This window comes from Buceros rhinoceros, unplaced genomic scaffold (genome assembly GCF_000710305.1).
Source record: "Buceros rhinoceros silvestris isolate BGI_N320 unplaced genomic scaffold, ASM71030v1 scaffold9514, whole genome shotgun sequence".
Classification (NCBI taxonomy): Eukaryota; Metazoa; Chordata; class Aves; order Bucerotiformes; family Bucerotidae; genus Buceros; species Buceros rhinoceros.
In genome coordinates, this window is record NW_010407808.1 from 48,830 (window position 1) to 71,755 (window position 22,926).

Sequence of the window (22,926 nt, forward strand, 5' to 3'; positions counted from 1 at the left end):
TCCTGCTACTTGGCACTTGGCTGCATTTCTGAACAGAAACCCATACAGTATTAATACTGCTTGGCTAGTGTTTCTTTACATTTTCTTTTCTGTGTCTTTGTTTCCCTGAGCAAACTCAGAAACCAAGAGGTACAGCAAATACCTTGGTGCCAGGGTTACTCTGACATTGTTACGGGCTTGCGTGGTTTCCCTTCTACAATAGTGATGGCCAACCAGAAATCTTAACTGGAGTGACATGACAGCTCCCAGCCTGCAATGAACTCACTCCGGTACACATGCCCATTCCTCCACGACTATTATCTTTTCAAATCAGACATTATAAATTTTCTTTGTCAAGAATCTTACGTTATAGGGGCTTCTAAATTCTACCTCAAAGTATCTCACCTAAATATAGTGGTGTCTTTCGAGGGAATTTCACTGCCCCAGAATTCCCTCCAGTGCTGGACTTTATAGTAACAGATCTTCAGTCTCACGTCTTTCTTGCACAGTGCTCATTGCTGGGTGAAAAGTTAAGCAGGATTATACTTCAAGGGACTGAGGAGCCAGCTTCTGCCCCTGCCATCCAGCTGTGCAGAGGATATGCTGAGGAGCTCACCCAGAGGTTCTGAGTGTTCTTGCTTGTCTTTCTACCTCCCGCACTTGGTTACAAAATGTTAAAATGTGACTCTGACCTTTTACAGAGCTATGGAATATGAGGATGGTTTTCTGTCCTCTTTTGTGATCTGCAGATCAATATGAGTTTATTCTAACACTTTTTTTTTAATCTGGGAGGGTAATGTAGAATCCCCAACTGACTTTTCAACCATGAATAGAGATTTTCAGTGACCAAAATAAAATGCTTTAAGAAGATCCGTTTTTCAGAAAGTATCCAGAGCACAAATGTTCAGGTCTTGAAAACTGGGGCATCTATAATCACTAGCTGAATCTGGGTTTTAATTTTTAATCCCTTTCATATTTGGAATTTGCATGGTCTTGCTGTAGGGGCTATTTTTCTCACTTTTTATCATGTGTTGGCTCCTTCTACAGACTTATTCATTTGAACAGATACTAACAAAGCTGCTTTTCTTCATTGGATTTGCCATGCATGTTGGGACTGTCATTAAGGCTAAGCTTCAATCTATTTCTTCAATTCCACTGACAGTGTTAGATGAGGAACTAACATAATTAAACAGCAACTGACCTAAAATGATGCTATAAATAAAAGCATGTTGCACTGCAGCAAAATGGCTACTGTTATTTATCTGTTATCTAGTCCCTGATATTTTTCATTTGGTGGAAAGCAAAGGAGATTGCATGAGAAGGAGAAATTAGGGGGAAAAAAATAAATCCCACATCATCATGAAATTCTGTAGTCCTGGAGAAATAGTCATGTGAGAAAATATTTCAGATAACTCCTTCTTCTCTTCCAGGGTTCACAGATTTTTTTTAAACAAATAATCGCTGTATGTTTAGAAGGCGGCTGAACAGCTGCTGTAGTTTCAGAAGTCAAGAAAGTGCTCATTCCCATGTTTTATAATCATCTCTAACACATTCAATAGGTGTATTTATAATGATCTGGAGCCCAGACACGAAAATTTGCATGAACCCTTAGGATATTGAAAATACCTTGAAATGTGCATTAACCCTTTATAAACCGTCGGTGAAAGGAAACCTACCATGTAAACGTGATATAAACTATTTGGAGTGAGTATCTACAGCACAATGAAATCCTGAGGGTTTTGTTGGCTGTTCAAATTTGTTCACCATATCTAAAATCCACTATAGCAGGCAAGAAGGAAATAATAGACAATGGTAATTAGAGATGGTCTTTCTGCCTCAAAATAAATAAATAATCTTTGGGGTATGGCAAGATACCTTTAAAAATTCTAGTTCAGCTTCATCCTCAAATAGGGAGCGATTCATACGATGTAACTTAGCAAGCTCTCGCTGTACATATGCCAGGGTCATTCTCTCTATTCGGCTTGCTGGAATGTAGTCTTCAACACGAAAATAGTTCTTTCCATGCATCTTTGGGAGAAAAAAATGGAAAAACAGAAGAGAGAGGAGCCTTTTATTCTTTCTTAACTTTTCTTATTTGATGCACTTTTATTTTCAGGGTGACCTGTATGCTGAAGTCAACCTGCTGCCATTTCCTAAAGGAAGATGGGGAACAGCAGGTAGTGTCCTGACAGCCAAATGTGGCTCCTGCACCTGTGTGCTTAGCTGCTCAAAGCACACACTACTTCTCTGTGCAGAGGGAAGGCAACAGCTGGGCCTACAGGCATGCCTGCGGTCTTGCACTTAGTTTTGCAGCTATAGCTGCGTCAGACCCAATGCCCGGATGGATCTGATCAGAAGGATCAAGCTACTCAGAGTTCGATAAAGCTGATTTATGTAACTAAAGATATGCAGAGAACCTAAAGGGGTATTTTCTGTACACTTGAAAACTAGGATAACTAGTTCAGATATACCATCAGCCACCTTCCTGTCTTTGCAGCTTGTGGATCCAAGCCTACACACAAAAGAGCTGTGAATTCTAAACTCGTTAAGCCCCCCTGCACATCCAAGCTGTGCCTGTTGGAAATTTTCTACAGATTTTCTGGAGTTTCTGGGCTATGTTATCAATTATGAAGGACCAAGAGTCTCTTATCATTCTGCCATAATTCCTGACATTCATCTGACTCATTACTGCTCCATAATCAGGCAAATTTTGTAATTTTTTTAATTAAATCTGATATGTGATTACTGAAGGACTTAGCTGAAATTATGTGCTATTCACATTTCTTCTTTAAACACTACACAACAAACAAAAGCTGCAAAAGCTGTTCAGAGAGACCTTTGAGAAACATTGTAGTATTTATCCGTACCTCAGAAGCATAATTGCCAAACTCTGCCTGTAAAGCCAAAGCGCCAAGTTTCAGGGCAGTCTCATCATTGCAATATAATCGCTCCTCCAAAATATCTTTACGAAGCTGCAGGTAAAACTGATGCCTTGTTAAACCATGCCTGGAACACAAAAGGGTTTAGGAACACGAGAGGAACCTTGAACAGTCACCCTGCATGCTGCTGCTTTTCCTGCAGTCAGCAGAACCATGCACTTACTGAATAACATTAAAGTGGTTGACAAAGAATTTTATCCTTAGAAAGAGCGTGAAATTAATGATGGAGGTTTTCTTCTTGGGCTGGTCATTCCAGCCATCTGGGGCAACTTTGTAGAGTTTGGTCTCCTCATCCAAAAAGAAGAATTCTTTACCTGAAATGAGAATTTTGGGTGCTGTGATAAATCTGGAGATACTTCAGTAGCCCAACCTTCTGCCATCTTCATTCAGAGCATCACTAGCAATAAAAATTAAAATGTATCATGGATATCAGCTGAGATTTTTTTTTCTCTGTGTCATGGCTTAAATTATTGCTTCTTTGATTGAGAATTTAGGATAACATAATGTGTAATTCAGGATTACAATTGTTAGATGCTAGATTGGTGTGTTATCTATGGAATCACTCAAGAATTGATGGGGCTTGTAATCCTCTTGCCCTACACACAAGGTATGCTTCTTCCTAGTGCCTCATCCATACTTGCCATCAGAAATGGGCTAGGGAGATGTGGGTCTTGTAGAGGAAATAGAAGAGCCTGTACTCCAACTTACATCTAGGAATAAAGAGTGTCAGCCTTCCTCAGTACAGCGCTTCCTGGAATTTCTACTGAAGCTTCAAGGCTGAGTATTATTCCAGTGCAAGGCTGGGACACAGCCTTTTCTGCATGGGACTGTTACTGTTACTGCACAGCCAGTAACTGTGTGGCTGTGCTCATGCACAGTCCTACGGTAGACATGCTTTAAATCAGTGCAGTACAGCTTAAACAAACATACCTTACATTTACTTAAGATTTACATCTGCTTTCCTCTGAGGATCTTAAAGGATCTTATTGGAATTCATTAATAAAGTGACTACAGAGGCACCGAGGGAGAGAATTGCTACTGTAGTTAGCTGTGTCTCATTACCTTTCAGGTAAGCCAAGCCGAAGTAGAAATATTCCACCAGGTTTGCATATGCCACCACAGTGTTGAAAACATCTCTTGCCTTGGACTTGATGTCACATTGCACCTCAAGGCACTGCCCGTTGAGTAAAATCACATTGAGATCCCTTTGGGACAAATAGGATTTCCCTTTTTTAGTCTAAGAACATGTAACAAAGAATGAAGAATGAGTGCCAAGTATGAACGATGTAATGCCTCAGCATTTTATTACTGAGGCCCCCTAGTCTCCTGTCTCTACATAACCTGATGGAATTGAGCACAATACTTTGCTATTCCCTGCCTCCCTTCTCATAAATTAATATCTCAAATATTTCTAATTTTTAAAATACCCAAGGAATTCCAACAAAACTGCTGAGCATATTCAGACTCTACAATCATGAGGGTTATTCTACATATGAGGGTAATTCCAATCTTTTTTCCCTCATTTTTATTGCTGAATGCTGTCAGCCTTTTACCTTATCTTAATGAAAGGTAGAGGATGTGCCTGCAAGCTGAAGGAGTCCAATACTATATGGCACTGTATGTTCTGTTGCATATTTGCTCTTCCTCTCAAAAGTCTTGTGCTAAAGTGAGCATTCTTAGCTGAGAAGGGTAAACTAAGCTATTTTCACACCACCAGAAATAGCTACATAGAACTGAGAATTAAATGACCTCCTTTTAAGTCTCAATACCTCTCCAGGAATCCTAACTTGGTTTGGAGAAAGACTTGGCAAGAATACTGGGTTGGGACTTAGAGGCAACCTACAAAGAGCCCCAGCTAACATGTCACTAGATGAGTTCTAATTTCTAAGTGTTCATACTTACCACAATTGATCCAGGCAGCTGTAAGGTCACTGGTGGTTCACTAGACAAAATAATAAATTCTGGACCTGAAAACTGTAAGGATGCAATTTAGAAATTTGATAAATGTCTCCTTAATGTAATGAAGATCCCAAACACCAATAAAACCCATTTCTGTTGATCTGTATGATGTAGCTAATTGCCTTCAGTGTCTAATAAGGTACAATGCTGACTGAAGACTTGTCTCTGTTTAGGGTCTCTCCTCTGGACTCTCTGAGAAATAATTAGGGGAAAGGTCATGCTGAAGCCTTTTCTTCTGTAAAGGCACTTAACCAAGACCCACTTCCTTTGCAAGGCACCTATTTTCATGACACTTACAGAAACCTAATTTCTTTTGAGACCTTTTCCCGTTTGATTCCCAAGTTACTATGAGGACAGTCACAGACATGTACACACACACATACACACCACTGTGATTCTGTAAGCCTAGCTTCCAGAGAGAACCAGGCTAAAATGCAGAGCTGCTTTCTTCCATCTTCTTGGATCCTTCTGACTATTCTCCATGACTTAGTGCCTTGACCCATTTAGATCTTTTTTTAAGAAAATTTGTGGTTTGTTTCATAATACTAGTACAGTCCTTCCAACAGACAATGCCGTTTTGTATCACATATGAAGAGGGACTAGCAGTTTGTTGTAACAGTTGCTGGACTCCTTCTGAGGAACTAATTTATTATCCCAGCAAAAATCATATTAATGAAATTTAAAACTGAATTTATATACATGAAAATATAATTTTCTGAAGTATCTGAAAGAAATCCTTGACCAGTGTTCAGCCACTGGTCAGTCTTGTGCTTGTGAACTGGGAACAGGTGAAAGGACTCACCAGCCTGAAACCTGTCCCTTCTACTTCCACAACAGAAATGGGCAGCACCATTGTGGAGTTTTCTGTGATTCAGTTATTTCTGGATTTTTTGGGATCCAACTGCCCAAGAAACATTATCGTTCTCATTTAACAGAGTCCTACAACAAACCAGCAATAGAAATAGACCTTAGATGAACTATTGGTTTGCCACGCTCACTGCTAGCATATGCCTTCTGTACAGACATACACCGTAAGAAAAATTTAAGTCCTTTGAGCACTGTTGATCAACAAGCGTTTGGGTTCAATGTCTCGTAAATGTTCTTGCTGTTCTGAAGCTCCTACCAAAGTGGTCTATGAAAACAGTCTATATGGTGTTTGATGCTTGCTGAAACCACACATGCAGGTCTGAGAGGGATCGGTTATAAGCTTTTGCTTAGTTTTTATGGTCAAGAGCTTTCCTTGCCTTGAGTTCTGAGTTATCACAACTGGATCCAGCTTAATTTGGAGTCTGTCAATTTAGAATACTCATCTAATGAAATGACTCAGGAGCTAATGTGCACATCACTGGCGAATAACAACTAGATGAGGGGTTTCTTTTTAGTGATGTTTATGTTTTGAAATCAGCTTATATATTTTTCATTAGTCACCTTTTCCTTCCTGTGAAACAAACATTTCTGTGATGCAGCAGCTGCTGTGTAGTCCTTTGTAGACACAGAGAAGGTGGAATCTAAACTGAGCAGGTTCTGTCTGCTGTTCTTCTGAGTTCCACCGGGGATTTCTTCTACAGCGCTGACTGACCTTCAAGGGAAATGCCATAGCAAACAACATATATGGCATGCAATCAAAACAACACAGACTTGAGGACAAAGAGTTAAGGTACATTTACTGGCACAATATTATGAAATCCAAGGCAATATCAGTTATAAGTTATTAAATGTTTTTTAAGTCTAGTGAAGCCGACAGGCAAAGAATTTAGCCCCACATCTTTCTTGGAATTTTACAGGATGAAGTCAACTCCTCATTTCTTACTTTCTGAAGCAAAAAAGTTTCAGAAAACCATAGCATTTGTTGTTACATTGTTCAGAATTTTACAGGAATGGGAACTAAATCATTTGAATACTAATTCATTAGAATAAATTAATGTCTCAGGGAAATGAGAGAATTTTCAATTTAATTAAGAGAAAGATGTGTGAAATCTCAGATCAGAAAGCTGTCTTTATACCATATTCTAACCCATAAGGTAATGTTTTTCCATACAAGCAGATACATGTATGGTTAGAATGAACTTAAAATATAATATTAATTCTTATTAATAAGGAAAGGTATAGAAGGAAATGTTTTGTTGAGGTGGATTTCTGTTAATTATATTTTTAACAAATGCCAAAGTCACACAGAAGCTTTTTTATTATCCTGAAGCTTTATCCTTTTCTTTTGCATGTTGCAGAGTTGCCTCAGGGAACCATTCACGGAGTTTCAAAAGGTTTTTATAAAGTTAGTGGAGTAGTTCCTGATCTCTTCTCCCTGGTATCCAGTGACAGGACATGTGGAAATGGTTCAAAGCTGCGTCAGGAGAGAATGGAATCACTTCTATACTGAGAGGGTGGCCAAATACTGGAACAGGCTTTCTAGGCAGGTGGTCGCTATCCCAAGCCTGTCAGTGTTTAAGAGGCATTTGGCCGATGACAATGACCTTAATAACATGCTTTAACTTCTGGTCAGCCCTGAAGTGGTCGGGCAGTTGCACTGGACTGTCGCAGATCACTTCCAACTGAACTATTCTGTTCTATTGTATTCTGTTTTATTCTATTGTGTTCCATTCTATTCCACTCCATTCCACTCCACTCCACTCTATTCTGTTCTGTGCTATTCTATTCTATTCTATTCTACTCTACATTTCTCTGTCTGTATCCTATATATACGTAGATTTTTGTTTCTATCAATGCAACCTCATAAAGATCAGCATTTAGCTAAGAGATATGCTTAAAAATGACCTGAAGTGACTTTTGTGGTATAAAAATAATATTAGCTCAAAACCCAAGATGCAATATTAAGAAGACTTTCTTTTCCTGTGGAAAACACTTCCTGTTATTAGTCCTGTGAGATGAGAGATCCCAGACTTGACAGCTGTGTCTTCTTTATGTATAGGCCATAGCTGTGCTTATACTTACAGTTTTAACTTTACGAGACATAAATTATGTTAGCTGGATTGCTTATAGAAGTGAACATGATGATATTAGTAAGCCTTATAGATAGTAAACCCATCACTAAGTTTTGTGTTGGTTGTCCTCCTATATATGATCTAATTTCAACTCCACTGTACTTGAAATAGGTTAGTGACCTTGGTAGAAATTCAATTGCAGATGCTTACAACCAAAAGTAGTGTTTCGAGTCCCTGAAGTTCTATGGGAAAGAGCTTGCTGGAAATTTGGAGAAGAGGGTTCATCTTTCAGCAGATGAGGGGAACATTTTCTTGGCAGCATGATTTTATATCAAGGATATCAAGATGATACTCAGGTTGGTAGTCAGAGGCATGACAATTGCTCCAGTATAACCAGTAAATATATCTTCAGTTACTGATATGTTGCCAAGTGTGTGATGCATAAATACATATCACTATCCACACGTATATACATACGTGTGTGTAGCTGAACAGGTAGACTGAGCCTTATTTCTTCACAAAAGTTGCCACTATCCTCCAACCTGCTTGTAGGTCTTTTTTTATTGCAGGTTTAGAGGTGTATTGAAGTATCTCACATTAGATACTCAGATTATCATGGCTGATTTATCAGGAAGTTCAAACTGTTTACCTGGGATGCATTTAATTGGGAGTTGATCTAAATGGAGTATTTCCTGTAGGCCTGAATTACTCGTGTCATGGTTAAAAGAAGAAACTCCTCTTTAACTGGGTCAGGAACTCAATTTAAATGGGATGTCAGTAGGGATTACATGGTGCTTAACTATGGGATTCTGGTCTTTGTGGTACCTAGGGACTAGCAGTACTTACATCTCTTCTTCACATGATTGCAGCTGCACTATGCTAACATCCAGTCTAGAAAACTTTTGTTTAGCAGCAGTGTTTCCCTGGTTTCTGAAAATGAGTTAGTAGCAGCTGTACAATTCTCAGCTTACCTTGTCTATGTCTACAAGGCTGCTGTACATGCCATGGTTGAAAGGAGGCTAATCCTCGTGACAGAGCAGTCTTTTCTGCTTGTATCCCTGGGTTAAATATAACCATTTAGTACAGGGGCAGAACAGGGCTGGATATGGCTGACAAAAATGAGACAAATCAATCTATGAACTGAGATGAAAATGCAGATAATCTGCTAGAAATTATGGATCATATATATGGTCTGTCAGTCATAACCACTCCAGAACACATCACGCCTCTGCTAATGAGACAGTAAGGACAGACAGGATCCAAAATCTGAGTGAAGACTGATAGGGACTTGGCAGAATGCCTTGACAGTGAAAGGAATGACTGTTTATACCTTCTCAGCAGGTTTTTCCCTACTGCACTCTCTGTAGAGCTGTTTCCCAGGTATTTCAGTCACAGCGAGCTATTGCTTCTTACCTGCCTGATTCTGATGGAGACACACTAGGAACAGCTGTTCTGGGAGGCCAGTGACATCTGGCAGGACACAGTGGTAAAGAGAAAAGGTGAAAAACTTCAGTGTCCTTGTTTTTGTATGGATTGTTCAGGACCCAAGCTCGATTTTACTAGAGCATTTGGACTGTTTCACTTGAAGCCAAACCAAGTCTAGGTGAACTTAACTTCTGCATAAATGGTATCTATTATGAAAACATGGTCAGATGGCCATCCAAGCATTTTCTGATAACAACATTACCACACTAGTTGTCTGCTTCACATGGTAATAAAACAGCTTTCATCTTTTAGGTTTAGGAATTTTGATTACCTGTTTATGAAGAGCTTGTAGCTACTTTGTGTCCTTGACCCACTGAGGGTGGGGTCCCATGACCTGTGTGTCTGTGGAACCCTCCCTGAAATGAATAAAGGAAAGTTCACAATTGAAGCAATTTTAGCAACACACAGCATGGAATCTTTGGACAATTACAACAAGGAGAAAATTTAGGCTGGCTGCTTGCTGTCTTGTGTACTTACTTGGGCATGATAAATGGCTATTTGATAAGGCTAAGTGGATACTACACCAGCAGTATTCCCAGTTCTCTAGTTATTGTTACTTCTTCTTCATAACCCTTCATGTGAATGTAATTTGGAAAATAGCTGTGTAGGTACAATGTCTGTTATTTCCATGTGTATGGGGGTAATTTGTGAAACAGCTTTTGTTCTTTAGAAATTATCGCCAGTATTCTTTGTTCTTTTGTTTTCAGACATAGAATAGTCAGGGGAAAGCCACGACATTTCTCTGGCTTAATCAGAGTAGGATATAAAATCACTAAAATGAAAATTGTTTGTAAATATTCCACTGGCTATTTGTTACATTAAATATATTGTGAATATTTTTACACCATAAAAGTCTGGGATGGGAATATAGGATGGTTTGTAAGCCATTAGCAAATAAGATTTGTAGAGTTTTTAACCTTCAGTTGTTTCTGCTGCTACAGAAATGATAGGCCTTGCTTTGTCCAAATACATGAAATTTAGAGGTAGAACCAGAAAGGGTTATGCAAGTGGTAGTTCCATGAAGATTTCTTAGAGCAGCACAGATGTTTTAAATCCTTTAGGGAAGGGTGAGAAGGTTAAATTTTTCTTCACTTGGATCATTTCATTGATCTTATTTGAAGAATGGCATGTCAAACTATTACATAGGCAGAATGATCGAGGAGATAAGATGAGCTATGTGGAAGCAATTATTTAGGTCAGCTTTTTCTCTGAATACCTGAGACCTCATTCTGAATTCCAACACGAAAACATGACATTGAATTCTAGTGTACCAACCACCAACTGCAATTTTAAAAACTAGAAAATCTACAGTCACGTTGATAAAATATGCATAAACATGTTTTTTCAAGCTGCAGATGGTAGTGACAAAATCAGGGCTAGTTACCAAAGATAAGATTCAGTCTTGTTTTCTGAAACTGCATGCTTTTTAATGAGAAAGCCTTGCAAAATTCTCTGCTTACAGTATAGCTTTCACATAATTGTATAAATATACTTGGACAAACACCTAAAATTCCTCTTAGTTTTTCTGTCTCGGCTGCTATAGCAGTTGGACAGGTTGGCTCGTTTCAGTGGCCAGACTGCCCTGCTTTGATCACAAATCCAACATGTTCCTGATTTTTAAGTAACATGTAGCCTTCAAAGAAGTCGATCCTCTAGATGATTAATTTATTATATGTTAAATGGTCTTCTAAAGTACAGTCTGGATAGAGATATTGATCTCCCCTTATAATGGTGCTCTACTAGATGGTAATATTTCTTTTCAGAGAAGAATGCATTTTTTTAATACATTATCTCATGAATGAATGTCTGCAGCAAACAAGCTCTCACATTCTGAGTTTTCTTCTGTATTTTTAGAGTTTTGTCTTACAAAATCCTGAGTACAAACAGCTACCAATGTTTCAGTGGAGTCTGAGATGCACAAATTCACTGGAATGAGCCTTTGTCGAGTTTATGACCAAAATGTTTTTAAAAAGAACTTACAAAACAGGCTCCTGAGTTTACCTTCACTATGTGCCACTAGGTATGTGACTGACACATACGTGTCACATTGGAAGCACTTGCAGTTTCAGGTTTTTATTGCTGCTGAAATCGATTGCAATTCTGGAGCTTCAGAAAAGCACCTTTCAGGAGGAGAGTATCAACAGCAGCTGTATGAGTAACCTCACTTTTCTCATCCTTGGGACTAAGGGGTTGAGAGGCCTCAGGATGTATTTCCTCAGGATGTATTTGCTTTTTCTCTATGAATTATCTCCTGACAGACTTGTGATTATGCAGTAGGTGCCCTTCCTCCCCGCCCTCCCCCATCTTTCCTGGGGAAATTAGTCCCTGGAGATCATGCTCTATTCCTTTTATTTTTGCCCGGTAAATTTTAAACTTTTCATTTTTGGAAGAGTATGGGTAATATGCTCCTATGAATTTCATAACAATCAGCAGCTGGATATCATAAACCCAAATTAATGCTACCCAGTGAGAAAAAGCAAGGACTGCTAATCACTTTTCTGTTCTTTATGGCATCAATGAAGTTAACCAGTCAGTGTGCATACCTTGTTGCATCATAACTGATGTAGTAGACGCTACGGTTATTGCCTTAGAAGCAATTTCTGGGATAAAAAACCCACAACATGCTTACAGAGTATGTGTGAAACCATGCCACAGGAGGACCTAGTATGTCATTTCTTATGGACGTTCATAGAGGGAGGAAATAAACTCTGAAGTACTTTCACCTCTGGGTCTGGAAGGTCATAAATGCCACAGGCAGGATGGGAAAAAGGTTGAAAGCAGATGGGAGGGTGCGTTACTATGGAATGGAGAATAGAAATGGGCAGGAGTCTGAGAATGGGGAGTTAGCATGGTAAGCTTGGAGTTTTAGGAGACACTGATGACATTTGGGAACAGGAATTTCTTGCTCTTGAGCAGTGTGAATGTCCTGTCTAGGTGTTCCTAGCTCAGATTCCAGTTTAGACATGAAGATACACATGGACAACAGTACTCCCCTTCCTGATGAATTCCCTTCTTTGCTTCGTATCATCCCCCTACACTGTGATTTAAGTGGCTTGGGAAGGACCCTGACTGATGGCTGAAGATTGAACATGGAGCTAAAATTCAAACTCTGATATCACCAGACAAAATTAATCAGGTGAGCAGCATTGCAATCTGGCATTTAGCACAATGAAAACAACATGCTGAGCAGGAAATACATTTTGCTTTAGGACAAAAATGAAAAGACGAGCAAAGGTTTTTTTCTTCTACGTTTCAGAATTAGTCCCCTTGTTTTTGAATGGGCTTGAAGAAACATTAATCTGCATCACTCAAGTCTTAGGTGTTATTCATAGATTCAACTGATTTTAGTGCTGCCATCTTAACATTGCCTATCATATGCATTTGTGGGGTAGCTCCACTGTTCCTTCTCTGTTTCAAGACCCCATGTGCCAGAAAGATGCTGTCAGGCTTTGTCTATCACCTGCCAAAACAGCTTCACCTGGCAAAAGGTGCATAAAGCAAGAAAGAGGTGATGCTGCTGCATGTTAGCCAGGGAATATATAGCTTTACAGTAGGACAGATACAAAAAGGAATCCAATACAGAAGGATCGTTCTTCTCTGCAGCTTACCACAAATACACCTCCCTAGTCACGTAACCTCAAGTAAATGGGAGTATCTATCCCCTGACCATACGTGGGTGATCTCATAATTCATAAACAAAATCTTTCAGGAAAATCTTACCTCGCCCATGTCCTCGGTTAGACAGTATCAAAGACGTACTTTCGGAAATACTATTAGAGTCACTGTAGTCTGCAGAGAGTTGTCTGTAATCTTCTGTTGACCGACTGTAATTCATTAATCTGGACCCTTTGTCTGGAAACAGAAAGAAAATATGGCGAATCACATACTTTAATTATAAATCTTTGTATCTCCATGATAACATAAATAACATTTGGCTTGACTAATTTTTATATAGTCCATGTCTGACTGTCTTCTAACCCTGACTTTAGTTCCTTAAGGACTGAGGAAAGCTTGGTAACTTCATTTTATTACTTCTGTAATCTTATTCTGATCCAAAATAGTTCTCATAGTTCTTTTCACCCATCCCAAATAAATCAAATCTAATATATTAATTATATTCTACATGTTTAACTGAAAGGTTACAACGTGCAGATAACCTGAAAAGTTCTCCTTCTTCATAATCTGAGGCCCAAAACCTCCAGCTATATATAAAGTATTCTTTCTGTGTGGAGAATGGACAGTGTCCAGAGTTGGCTGCAGAAGTTACATTAAGGGGTTATCCCAAGTTATTAGGAAGTACGTATTTCTGTTGCACCCTAACTTTACTTTGTTTGCATCATCTCTTGTCCTTTTCTAGCATCTCTGAAGGTGATTATTTTTAATTAAAAAAAAGGAAAGAAATTGAATGATGCCTTGAAAAGTATCTCCTTTTCTTAGGACCAATAATACCTAATAGAAGTGTTCCACAGGCATGTAAGCATGTGTTAAATTCTAGCTGAAGTTAATGAAACATAAACGTGATTTGCTGAACAGGAATTGGATTGTTAATACGCTTAATGTTGAGCATTTCCAAAAAAAGCCTTCATAGTTTGGGCCAACCTTCCCCTGGCCCCCAAATCAGAGATTTTTGTTTAGTTGAACAGTACTATAGAGAGTAGAAAGAAGAACTATCTGAACCTGAAGTCCATATTCAGTTACAATTCAAAAATTACTCTCAGGGAATTCAAAATCTTGATTTTAGTCAAATGAAATGTGAAATTAGTGTATGCCAGTTTATTTATACAGTGAGCAGGATTTGGACTTCTGTCTTGAAATCACTCCAGCAATCCATTTGTGAATTTATAAAACGTCTTTTGAATAGAAAACCAGAACTTAAATAAAAAGGAAACCACAAATCTTTGCTTCAGTAATCAAACAGGAAGGATAAATATAGATTCCTTAATGGCAACAGGATAACTTCACAGAATCCCACTTTACCTTCTAAAATACACTGGAGTATACAAAGTACAAAAGCAGTTTTGAAAGTAGGGATCTTTCTTATATGCACAGGTTTTATGCAAAGAGTCGAGTCTGTGTAGGCTGACTCGTTATCGTTGCTTCACAGCCCTCAGACTAGTGTCCTTTGAGGAAATAAGGAGCAGAAACATTGCTGACTCGCCTCGGAGTCTTTCCATTATAAAGTCATTTATATGTAAAGCAATAAATATCCTATCCAGCTCTACATGTAATCACTACAGCATGAAATTAAACAATTTACTTAGCTTGAGAAAAACTCAGAAAAGGCTGGCTATATGCTTATTAAATAGTTCAGATTATAAGTCTTTCTTTACCTTGGTGAAAATTCATCTGGGAGGACAGTGGTGAGGTGTCAGATATTTTCTCATGCAGTCTTTTCCTTATCACATGACTTCTGTTAAGCTGAGAGACTGAGCTCTCTTCGGTGACTACCCGCTCTACCTAGAAGACAGTAGTACTGCAACTCAATATCATACAACATGTGGACTTCAGACTCTCCTACTGAAGCGATCCTTGCCCTCTGCTTGTCTGAGGCTGCTGATTTGCTATAAGCAACTTCAGCTTCTCAGATTAACGCAAAGCAGGATTGAGTTCTGATGGTTTCCCGCTCTCAGCTGTATTTAAGAAGGGACACCCCCCGTTAAAGTGGGAAATGGAATAATAGAGAGTGTAACGGAAAAGGTCATTTCGGAATGTTAATGAATACTGTTTGAAAACAGAAAAAAAAATTTTGCAGCGTGTTTTCTTTCAGTTTCATTCAGCTTGTCAACAAAAAATGTTTGTTGATATTTCAAATCCTGAAAAAGACTCAAGTGCTTACTTATTAAAGACTTCATGTGGCCAGGTTTGATTGCATGGCAAATGTTCAGTTCCACTCAAGGACTACAAATGAAATTCTCAAAATCATGTGAATGTGATTTCTTTGAATTTCACAAAGAAAGTCTGAAACCAGAGGGGCAATAAGGAAAACTTTCCTTTTGTGTAAAGTCCATAGCATTGGCCAATAGAAGTCTCTGTAAAGGTTATGATTGCTTCGGTATTAACCGAAGAAATGAAGATACTGTAAGTGCAACAGCGAGATTTGTATCATTTCCCAGGAGTGTAAGAGTGGTGTGAGAGATGGCTTCATGGCCTCATTCGCTTGCACACATGCCAACTCAATTTTCTGCTTCGAAGTCTAGAACAAAATCTCACCTCTTTAATTCATACAAACATTTATTTCAGGCAATCACCTGTATCCCAAGTTGCTGCTCACCTCTTTTGCCAAAGAAAAGTTGACGATTAGAGTATATGGGTAGTACCCACCTCACTGACACTTTCCACAGCAAACTGGACCATTTTCTTAATGTAGACATTTGCTGGTAAGGAAGCAGATTCCTTCTGATGTGCCTCACATGCTTCCAGAATTGATTCAGGAGAAAGTCTTCTATGTGGCAGATCTTCACATAGTGTCAACAAGAGTGTGTGTAGTTGGTCGCTCAGCTGGAGGGTCTAAGTCAAAATGGAGGTATTGTTAAATGACATCTTCCAGTGGTCTGAAATCCCGTATAAACTGGGACCACAAACTTCTGTAAGCCTTTTATCCTGGGTGAGAACTGGGCACTAAATTTTTTAGACTTTGGGAAAATTCCAGACAGGGAGCATAACAGCACTAAATGGAGCCTCTAACGGGATCCAGGATAGCCTTGGAGGGAACTGGCATCGGAAAGGAGGGTCATCATCCCATATAGGGGCTTCTTGGTAACAGACAACAGCTCAGCCTGCTCCACAGCTTTGCTAATTAGACTATGAATCTTAAAGAATCGTGCAAGACATGTGGCAGCATTAGCTTCAAAAAGGCAAGGAGATACACCAGCCAAAACTGTTGCCATAGAGATCAAATACTTCAACTTTGGAGTCATTTAGCTTGCAGTGCCTTTTCTCTTAGACCATGTATACCCATGAAAGGGAGGTTAAATCTACTAAAAGCTTGTGCTCTGCAAATCAAAAACATGCAATCAAAGTCATGGATCTAGAAATGAAGCAAAATGTGTGCTACAAATTTTTGAAAGCATTCTGGGTAAGCAAGAAATGTAAAATTTCACTTAGCAGAGATGCTGGTAGAATTTGCTCAGAAATAAGGGGCAGTTTTTAGGTTTGGTGGGTTTTTTTGTTGTTTTTCAGCATCCCATTCTTCAGAAAAGCAGCACAGCACCACAATCGTGCAGACATAATGTTTTTCTTTTCGCCCTCCTTATCTTAGAATCATAGAAACATGGAATGGTTTAGGTTGGAAAAGACCTTTAAGATCATCAAGTCAACTGTAATTCTAACACTGCCAAGTCCATCACTAAACCACATCCCTAAGTTCCTCATGTACATGTCCTTTAAATACGTCCAGGGATGGTGACTCAACCATCTTCCCTTGGTAGCCTGTGCCTTATTAAGTCTTGGAATAAATAATCTTCGCTCTTAAAAGCAATTCATCTTAATGGGAACAATTCTGGGTTTTGAAGAAAAATGGGGGGGGAAAAAGGAAAGTAAAGATGAGGCCTATCTGAATTCCAGGTTTGAATGAACTGGTGTTTTTGGTGAAGTCTGGACCTTGACACAAACTTTCCAATTCTTTCTAGTGGTCCAAAACACAAAGCCACTCTTACTGTGACTTCAGATTATGTTCCTCAATCTTAGAACCTACTAATGTAACACAGAGTAAAAGACAACAAAAATGGTTTTTTTACTGGCCTGGTTTGGAGGAACCTGGTAGTCAGCTGACCAATAGAGGGTCATTCCTAAGGAATACACCAACATCTGTCAAAGCAAAAAAGGAAACCCTTTATGGAGTCAACATTAAATAGAGAAAAAACTCATACTGTAGAGACCATGTTTTTGTGGTTTTGGTCACAAAATGGCAGAAGCCAAACAGATAATTTTTTTAAAAATATAAACTAGAGGAAATGTATATAAAAGTACAATAGTGACCCTTGGCTTATGGATTAGATAGCATGCAATGACTACTGTTCAGCTTGAGAGGCTGAGCCAGGCTGCCCTCTATCCAATGATGCCATGAGTAGGAAAAGAAATTTTAAATTCTTTTCTTAGTTTTTAATCTCTCCCATTGGTGGGTGCCTAAAGCTCTCGGCTACCTGTGAGACTGATCAGCAGTTGTGTCCAGGGAGAGGATTACTGGAGTAAGGGCCACCTATTCCTAAGCTTCATGTTTCTGCGTATCATCTAAGTGATCAGTTATGTGAGAGTCTGAAACTCCTGTGTGTTGCCTGAGGGATACATGCACTGATGTGGTCCTAGTGGTATTTAAAACTTTGAGGTACCTGAGTGTTGTATGTTACTGCCTTGCCAGAGAGACTCATTTGGCAGGGAGAAGAAAAGTAAATTTTTAACAAAACTGAATATATTTCTGACTTCCTGAAAGTGCTTCCACTCTCTGATTGTATAGACATGGCAGTCCTGCTGTTTGGGGGATTACAATTACCATATCTGGTCAAACATTGTGTTCATAGAAATATTACTTCTTTTTGTGGGCCTTTACAGATAATACATTTCTACAAACCTTGAGGACTGATGTTCAAAATTGGTTTTAATGTTGACATGCATGCTAATCTAATGGCAAGCTGCAAGATACATTTAAATCTTTCTAAGTGTAGCCTGTTTTGTTTAGTGTTATTAGAAATGGATTTTGACAGTAGACACCTGGTATCCTGCATTAAAACCTACAAGATTGTCTTTACAAGGTGTTGTCAAGATCTGTATTTTTAATATACCTCACCTTTGTTAGTCCAATGCGCTGGGCTTTATTTTGTCTGTGGAGCAATTCTGGTGCACTGAAAGGGACAGCTTCTGTCTGAGATGCATTGTTTTGGAAGGACAAATTTCCTTCAGTGGACAGTAGTACTGACCATGGACAAATCACACAGATGGCAGGGTCTGAAAAATGTTGAAGCAGATAATGGAGTTCTTAGTGTTGAATTCACTATACTCAGCAAATCATATTGCTGGTGTCTCACCTGTAGAGCCAAACCCATCACTGAAGTTTCCTGGAGATGTACCCAGAAGTCAGTGGAAGCATGTTCATTTACGCCTGGCTTATTTTGTCAGCTGGAAATTCAGTGATGGTTAAAGACTTGATTTCTCTCTCGCATCATTTCACACATGTAAACAATACATTGATTTCAAAGGATTTCTGAAGCCTGAGGAGAGGGAGAATTACATCCCTTGTGCAGATTCTGGAGATCTTGACATTTCTGGTAAATATTTTTAAGCAAAGCACGAGAGTATCAGAAAAGTGGAACACTCCTTCCAATTAAAAATGGGTACTTTGAAGCTGGCATTTGTGAAAGACCTTAAATTAGCTCCATTAAATTACATGACCATGGTAAAAATCTCTCTGCGGTAATATTTTGTATTCTGTGTGCTGCATCTAGTCAGTCACCTCTGCATTTTAGTCACCTCTCTTGCGGTGTATTGAGTTTAGCAAAGCCAAATTACTTTGCCAAGAGGTCAGTATCAGGATTCAGTATCTTTTTATTTCCATTGTACAGATGAAGAAACTGGTGCAGAACCTGGCTTTGACAACTACACCATGTCAGTCAACAGAAGAGGAGGTGGCAGTAAACTTCCCAAGTCCCAGTGCTATAACTTACCAAGCTTTTCCTTAAGTGGAAACATTATTTCCAACTAACCTGAACTTTGGGATTTTTTTTTTACCAGAACACAAAAATGAAAACTATCCAAACTAAAACCTAGACAAGATTCTACCGGTAATGTGTACAGCCATGATATTTTAGTATTACTGAGTTTTAGTCTTTCTGTCTGCATGTCAGTTCTGTTAAAAGAAAGGGGATATTTCAAAGACAAGTGATTTCAAATGATAAATGTAAACAACCTGGCAAGGTCCTGAAGAGACTAATCGGCCTCAACAGCCCTGACCAGCTTCATTTGGGACATACGCCATTCTCTGCGCATAGACCCAGGTTCCAGTTAAGCTCATCCTGGGGCCTTGAGTCCTAGCCTGTGGTACAGCCTGCCTCCAGCTCAGCCACAGCAATGCCTTGGGTGACTCTGGACTTCACTGACCTGACCCACAGGCTGACTTCCCAGCCTGATTTCAGACTTGCCTTGTCACTGTGGACTTGCCTGGTGATTGCTGGGCTGTCTGACCCTGGTTGCCCACACCAGACCTGATCCTGACTCAGCTTTCCATCATGATTTTGGACCTGCCTTGTCACGACAAACTTGTGTGGTGGTCTGGATTCTCACTTGTCAAGCCCAGATTGCCCTGCTTGCCTTATGTGGGTACTGTGGGATAGGGCCCTAGCCGGCACAGCGCCTGCCCTGCCACCCTTTAACTGTGCTTGGGTCTGCACTCCCTGTCCCTTAGGGAACAGTTTGCCCTTTCTGTTCTCTGAAAAAATCTATCTGAAGGTGTCTCGGAATGAACTGTGTTCTTCTTGTAAAGGGCTGAGTACTCTTAAAAAAATATCACTGCAGAGATCCATTGAGGTTGGTCCCAGTGGTCTGAAGCAGGAGTGGAAGCATGAGGATGTGCAGTCTTCTGCAAAGACTCCATACTTGCATGCATACATTAAGTGAGTTTGACCAAAGACGTCTGTCCTGGTTCAAGTTTGAACAGAACTTATTCTGTTCAGTGATTTCACTTTCCAGCTCAGTCTCTTCTAAGTAACTGCACTGTCTGAAGTTAACAGCGTGTTTTTGCAGACAGTGTCTGCTTCTCGAAGTGACAGTCCCTGACATTTACAGCTACTACCGGGGACTGGTGTGCAGAAAGGCTCTTGCTTACATTTTCTTCTGGGCAGACCAAGGTCACTGCTAAATCCTGTGTCCCATGGTGGGGGTGCAGTAAGATAGAGGCTGCACCTGTGGGGAGGAGTGGACAGGGCAGGAGACCCTACACTGACCAACAGTGGAGTCCAAGTAGGACTCTCTCTGTTCTGCCTTCAATCCTAATCAATGCATTCCTGAATCCAGTTCCAGAATCCAGCTCCTCTGATGCTGAGTCCAGTCTGGGACTTCCCCCGTGCCTGCCCACAGCATCAGTGATGTCAGTGACTAACTGCCACGGCGGGAGGGGGGCAAGCAGGCAGGGTTGGGTTTAATATTGGTTGTGTATGTATTTCATTTTATTGTTTTTATTTTCATTAAAGCACTTTTAGTTTTCTCTTCCAATCCATAAGTCTCTCTCCCTTATTCCCTTTCTGTTCCCCTTTTGGAAGGGAGAGGGCTTAATAGAGGCATCTGTCATTCATCTAGTGGCCAGCCTAGCCCTAACCCTTGACAACGTCCAAGTGATTTAATTAAAAAATTAATTAAAAAAACCATGATAAGAAGCATCTAAGATCAATCTATTTACTTTAGAATGAAGAAAAGCTGCATTAAGTATGGTGATATTTAGATAGAGGGTTCCTGGAAATATAAGTAATTAAAAAAAAAAGTCAGCTGTTGAACCACTTTCTTCAGTCCAGACTGTCAGAAAAGAGACTACTTAGATCTCCATAGGAGACGAGCTCAGAAACATGTCCTAAATGTTTTTGATATTTTAGCATTTAAAAAAATATATATTAAAAAATGGCTACTTAGTTCTTATATATAGTGGAGGAAAATGGATGGTAAAAATAGATTAAAAGTTAGGCTGGGAACTCATATACACCTAGGAGGTTTGTATAGCCATAGGACCCAGAGATTCCGACTTATGGACCACTGGTATTTACATAGTTGTGGGATTTACTTCTTTAGAAAATTAAAGCTCTTACAATCATCAGCTAGCCTTCTCTCCTGCTCGTTCTCCATTTTCTGATGTATTGTATCAAATGCAACTAGCACATGCTGTGAGGTTTGTCTATTTTAGAAACAGCCAGCTCATGCTTTAGCCTCACTGAAGATTACCTGGCTTCCTGTAATGTTGGCCAGCCAATGAGCGAGCATACCTGCCAAACCAGTAAGTGCTCAAACACATTGGAAATACTTCTATAGCAAGTGGTGCTGACCATCACCAGGTCTAGCAGGATTTATTACATCAAACACAGGGCAGCATAAATGTGGCAGTACTAGCCCTGAGACAAGGCTAATTCCAGAAGCAATATAGCTGTAATTAAGAGATGTGGAGCCAGAGCTATGCCTTAGTCAACTGGGGTGATGATATGCAGAGGCAGTTTACCTTCACTGTCCTCCAAGAAAGTGGAGCCCTGGGGATTCAGCCTGTTCCACCATGAATGAGTCCAGCTTGGCATTACTTGAGCTCTCTGAACTCATGTTTGAGCAGCCTTGCCCTTGACCTATAAACCAGCTTGGATCTACATCCCTACTTCTTGTTTTGCTGCTCTTCATCTTCTGATCAGAATACCCTAAATGTATCTGGTGCAGCGCAGGGAACATAGGCTGATGATCTCAATTCAATAGACATCCAACAAATCTTTTCTTTCTCCCCTACCCCCGTTTTTTGGTTGTTTTTTTTTTCAAACGAGATCAGGAGAGCATAGTGTCAGCTTAGTGTCTGGCACTGTTAATTAGCTGTGATGGACCTGAGCTGTGTCTATACATGTGGGTATCTCCGTGCTGTACTCCTTGAGCCTATCTTGGTGCCGGTCTTGTCTGGGCTGTTCTATCCTCTTGTTACACTAGGCCATAGACAATTGTTGGTAAAGCCAATATGTTATAGTGTTCCAATCCGTTAAAAAAAAGTTGGTAATAAAAGTTCACACCTCCAGCTATAGCAGATGTTACACATCACTTGTTTTCAGTATTTTGTATTTTGATTCTACATGCTCATGAGGTAAGAACACATCTTACCCATTCTCACCTCAAAAGGAATATCCATTGTCATAAATCTTTCTCAAAACGTGACAGATTGCTCAGCTGTGCTGTCTTGTACAGCTGGCCTGCTTGGCAAGCATTCATCATCATGACTTGCCTAGCCATTATGATAACTCCTGTTATTATCATCAAGGGTAAAAGTCTCTGACTAACTGAATGAGGAGCTATGTGGATTTGCTTGTCCTCCTCTATCAGCACATGAAGGACATGATCCTAGCTGGCACTGCATTTTCTGTCTGTGTATGTTATTCGGACTTCAGGAAGGACTCTTCCGTCCTGTTCCACCATGCATAGTTGTACTTAGATGAATTAATATCTGATGTGTAATTTGGAAAAAAAGACCAAACAAATGCATGAAGTTCTGTTGTGTAGGCAGAGCAGTCTGCAAGTAACCCCAGCAGCATTCATTTTTATTAGCAATATGCTATTATTGCCATTAGTGCTTTTTTCTCAAAAAAACCCCAGCAAACTCAAAAGCTAAAATAACTCAAGAATGAAGTTCCAACAGAAGAACAATAAGAAGATAATTTTCACCTCACCTTTGTAAAGGTCCTCCAGAAGTTGCACTGTGGCCAGGTACAAGAGTGACCATATTTCTTCTTCCTCCAAAGGGCTTCCTTTTGCCCGCAGGACCTCGGCCAGTGTCACACAGGAACTGCTCATGTCTGCTGCAATAGAAGCCAGATTTTGGACACACTAAGTGTAGACTGAATTGCTCAAAGCAAACCATACTGGTTACAACTGTACCCTTCTCTCACAACAAGAAATATTTTGTGAACCGC

The 22,926-nt window shown here is 39.7% G+C and overlaps 1 protein-coding gene across 1 annotated transcript in view; it reads right to left on the reverse strand.

Annotated features, from left to right (window-relative positions):
* The window catches only part of FRMPD2 (FERM and PDZ domain containing 2), a gene marked incomplete at its 3' end in the record, with an annotated part of 67,086 nt that extends 44,279 nt beyond the window's left edge, over nt 1–22,807 (reverse strand). Inside the window, exons 1-13 of the mRNA XM_010134630.1 lie at nt 22,684–22,807; nt 18,084–18,241; nt 17,042–17,107; nt 15,623–15,808; nt 14,632–14,758; nt 13,022–13,153; nt 5,680–5,741; nt 4,821–4,892; nt 3,981–4,155; nt 3,082–3,232; nt 2,847–2,985; nt 2,120–2,122; nt 1,855–2,007 (exon numbers count right to left, since the gene is read on the reverse strand). Coding sequence (XP_010132932.1) covers nt 1,855–2,007; nt 2,120–2,122; nt 2,847–2,985; nt 3,082–3,232; nt 3,981–4,155; nt 4,821–4,892; nt 5,680–5,741; nt 13,022–13,153; nt 14,632–14,758; nt 15,623–15,808; nt 17,042–17,107; nt 18,084–18,241; nt 22,684–22,807 — 1,548 coding nt within the window. The remainder of the gene's footprint in view (nt 1–1,854; nt 2,008–2,119; nt 2,123–2,846; nt 2,986–3,081; nt 3,233–3,980; nt 4,156–4,820; nt 4,893–5,679; nt 5,742–13,021; nt 13,154–14,631; nt 14,759–15,622; nt 15,809–17,041; nt 17,108–18,083; nt 18,242–22,683) is intronic.
* Nucleotides 22,808–22,926: the final 119 nt, after the last annotated feature.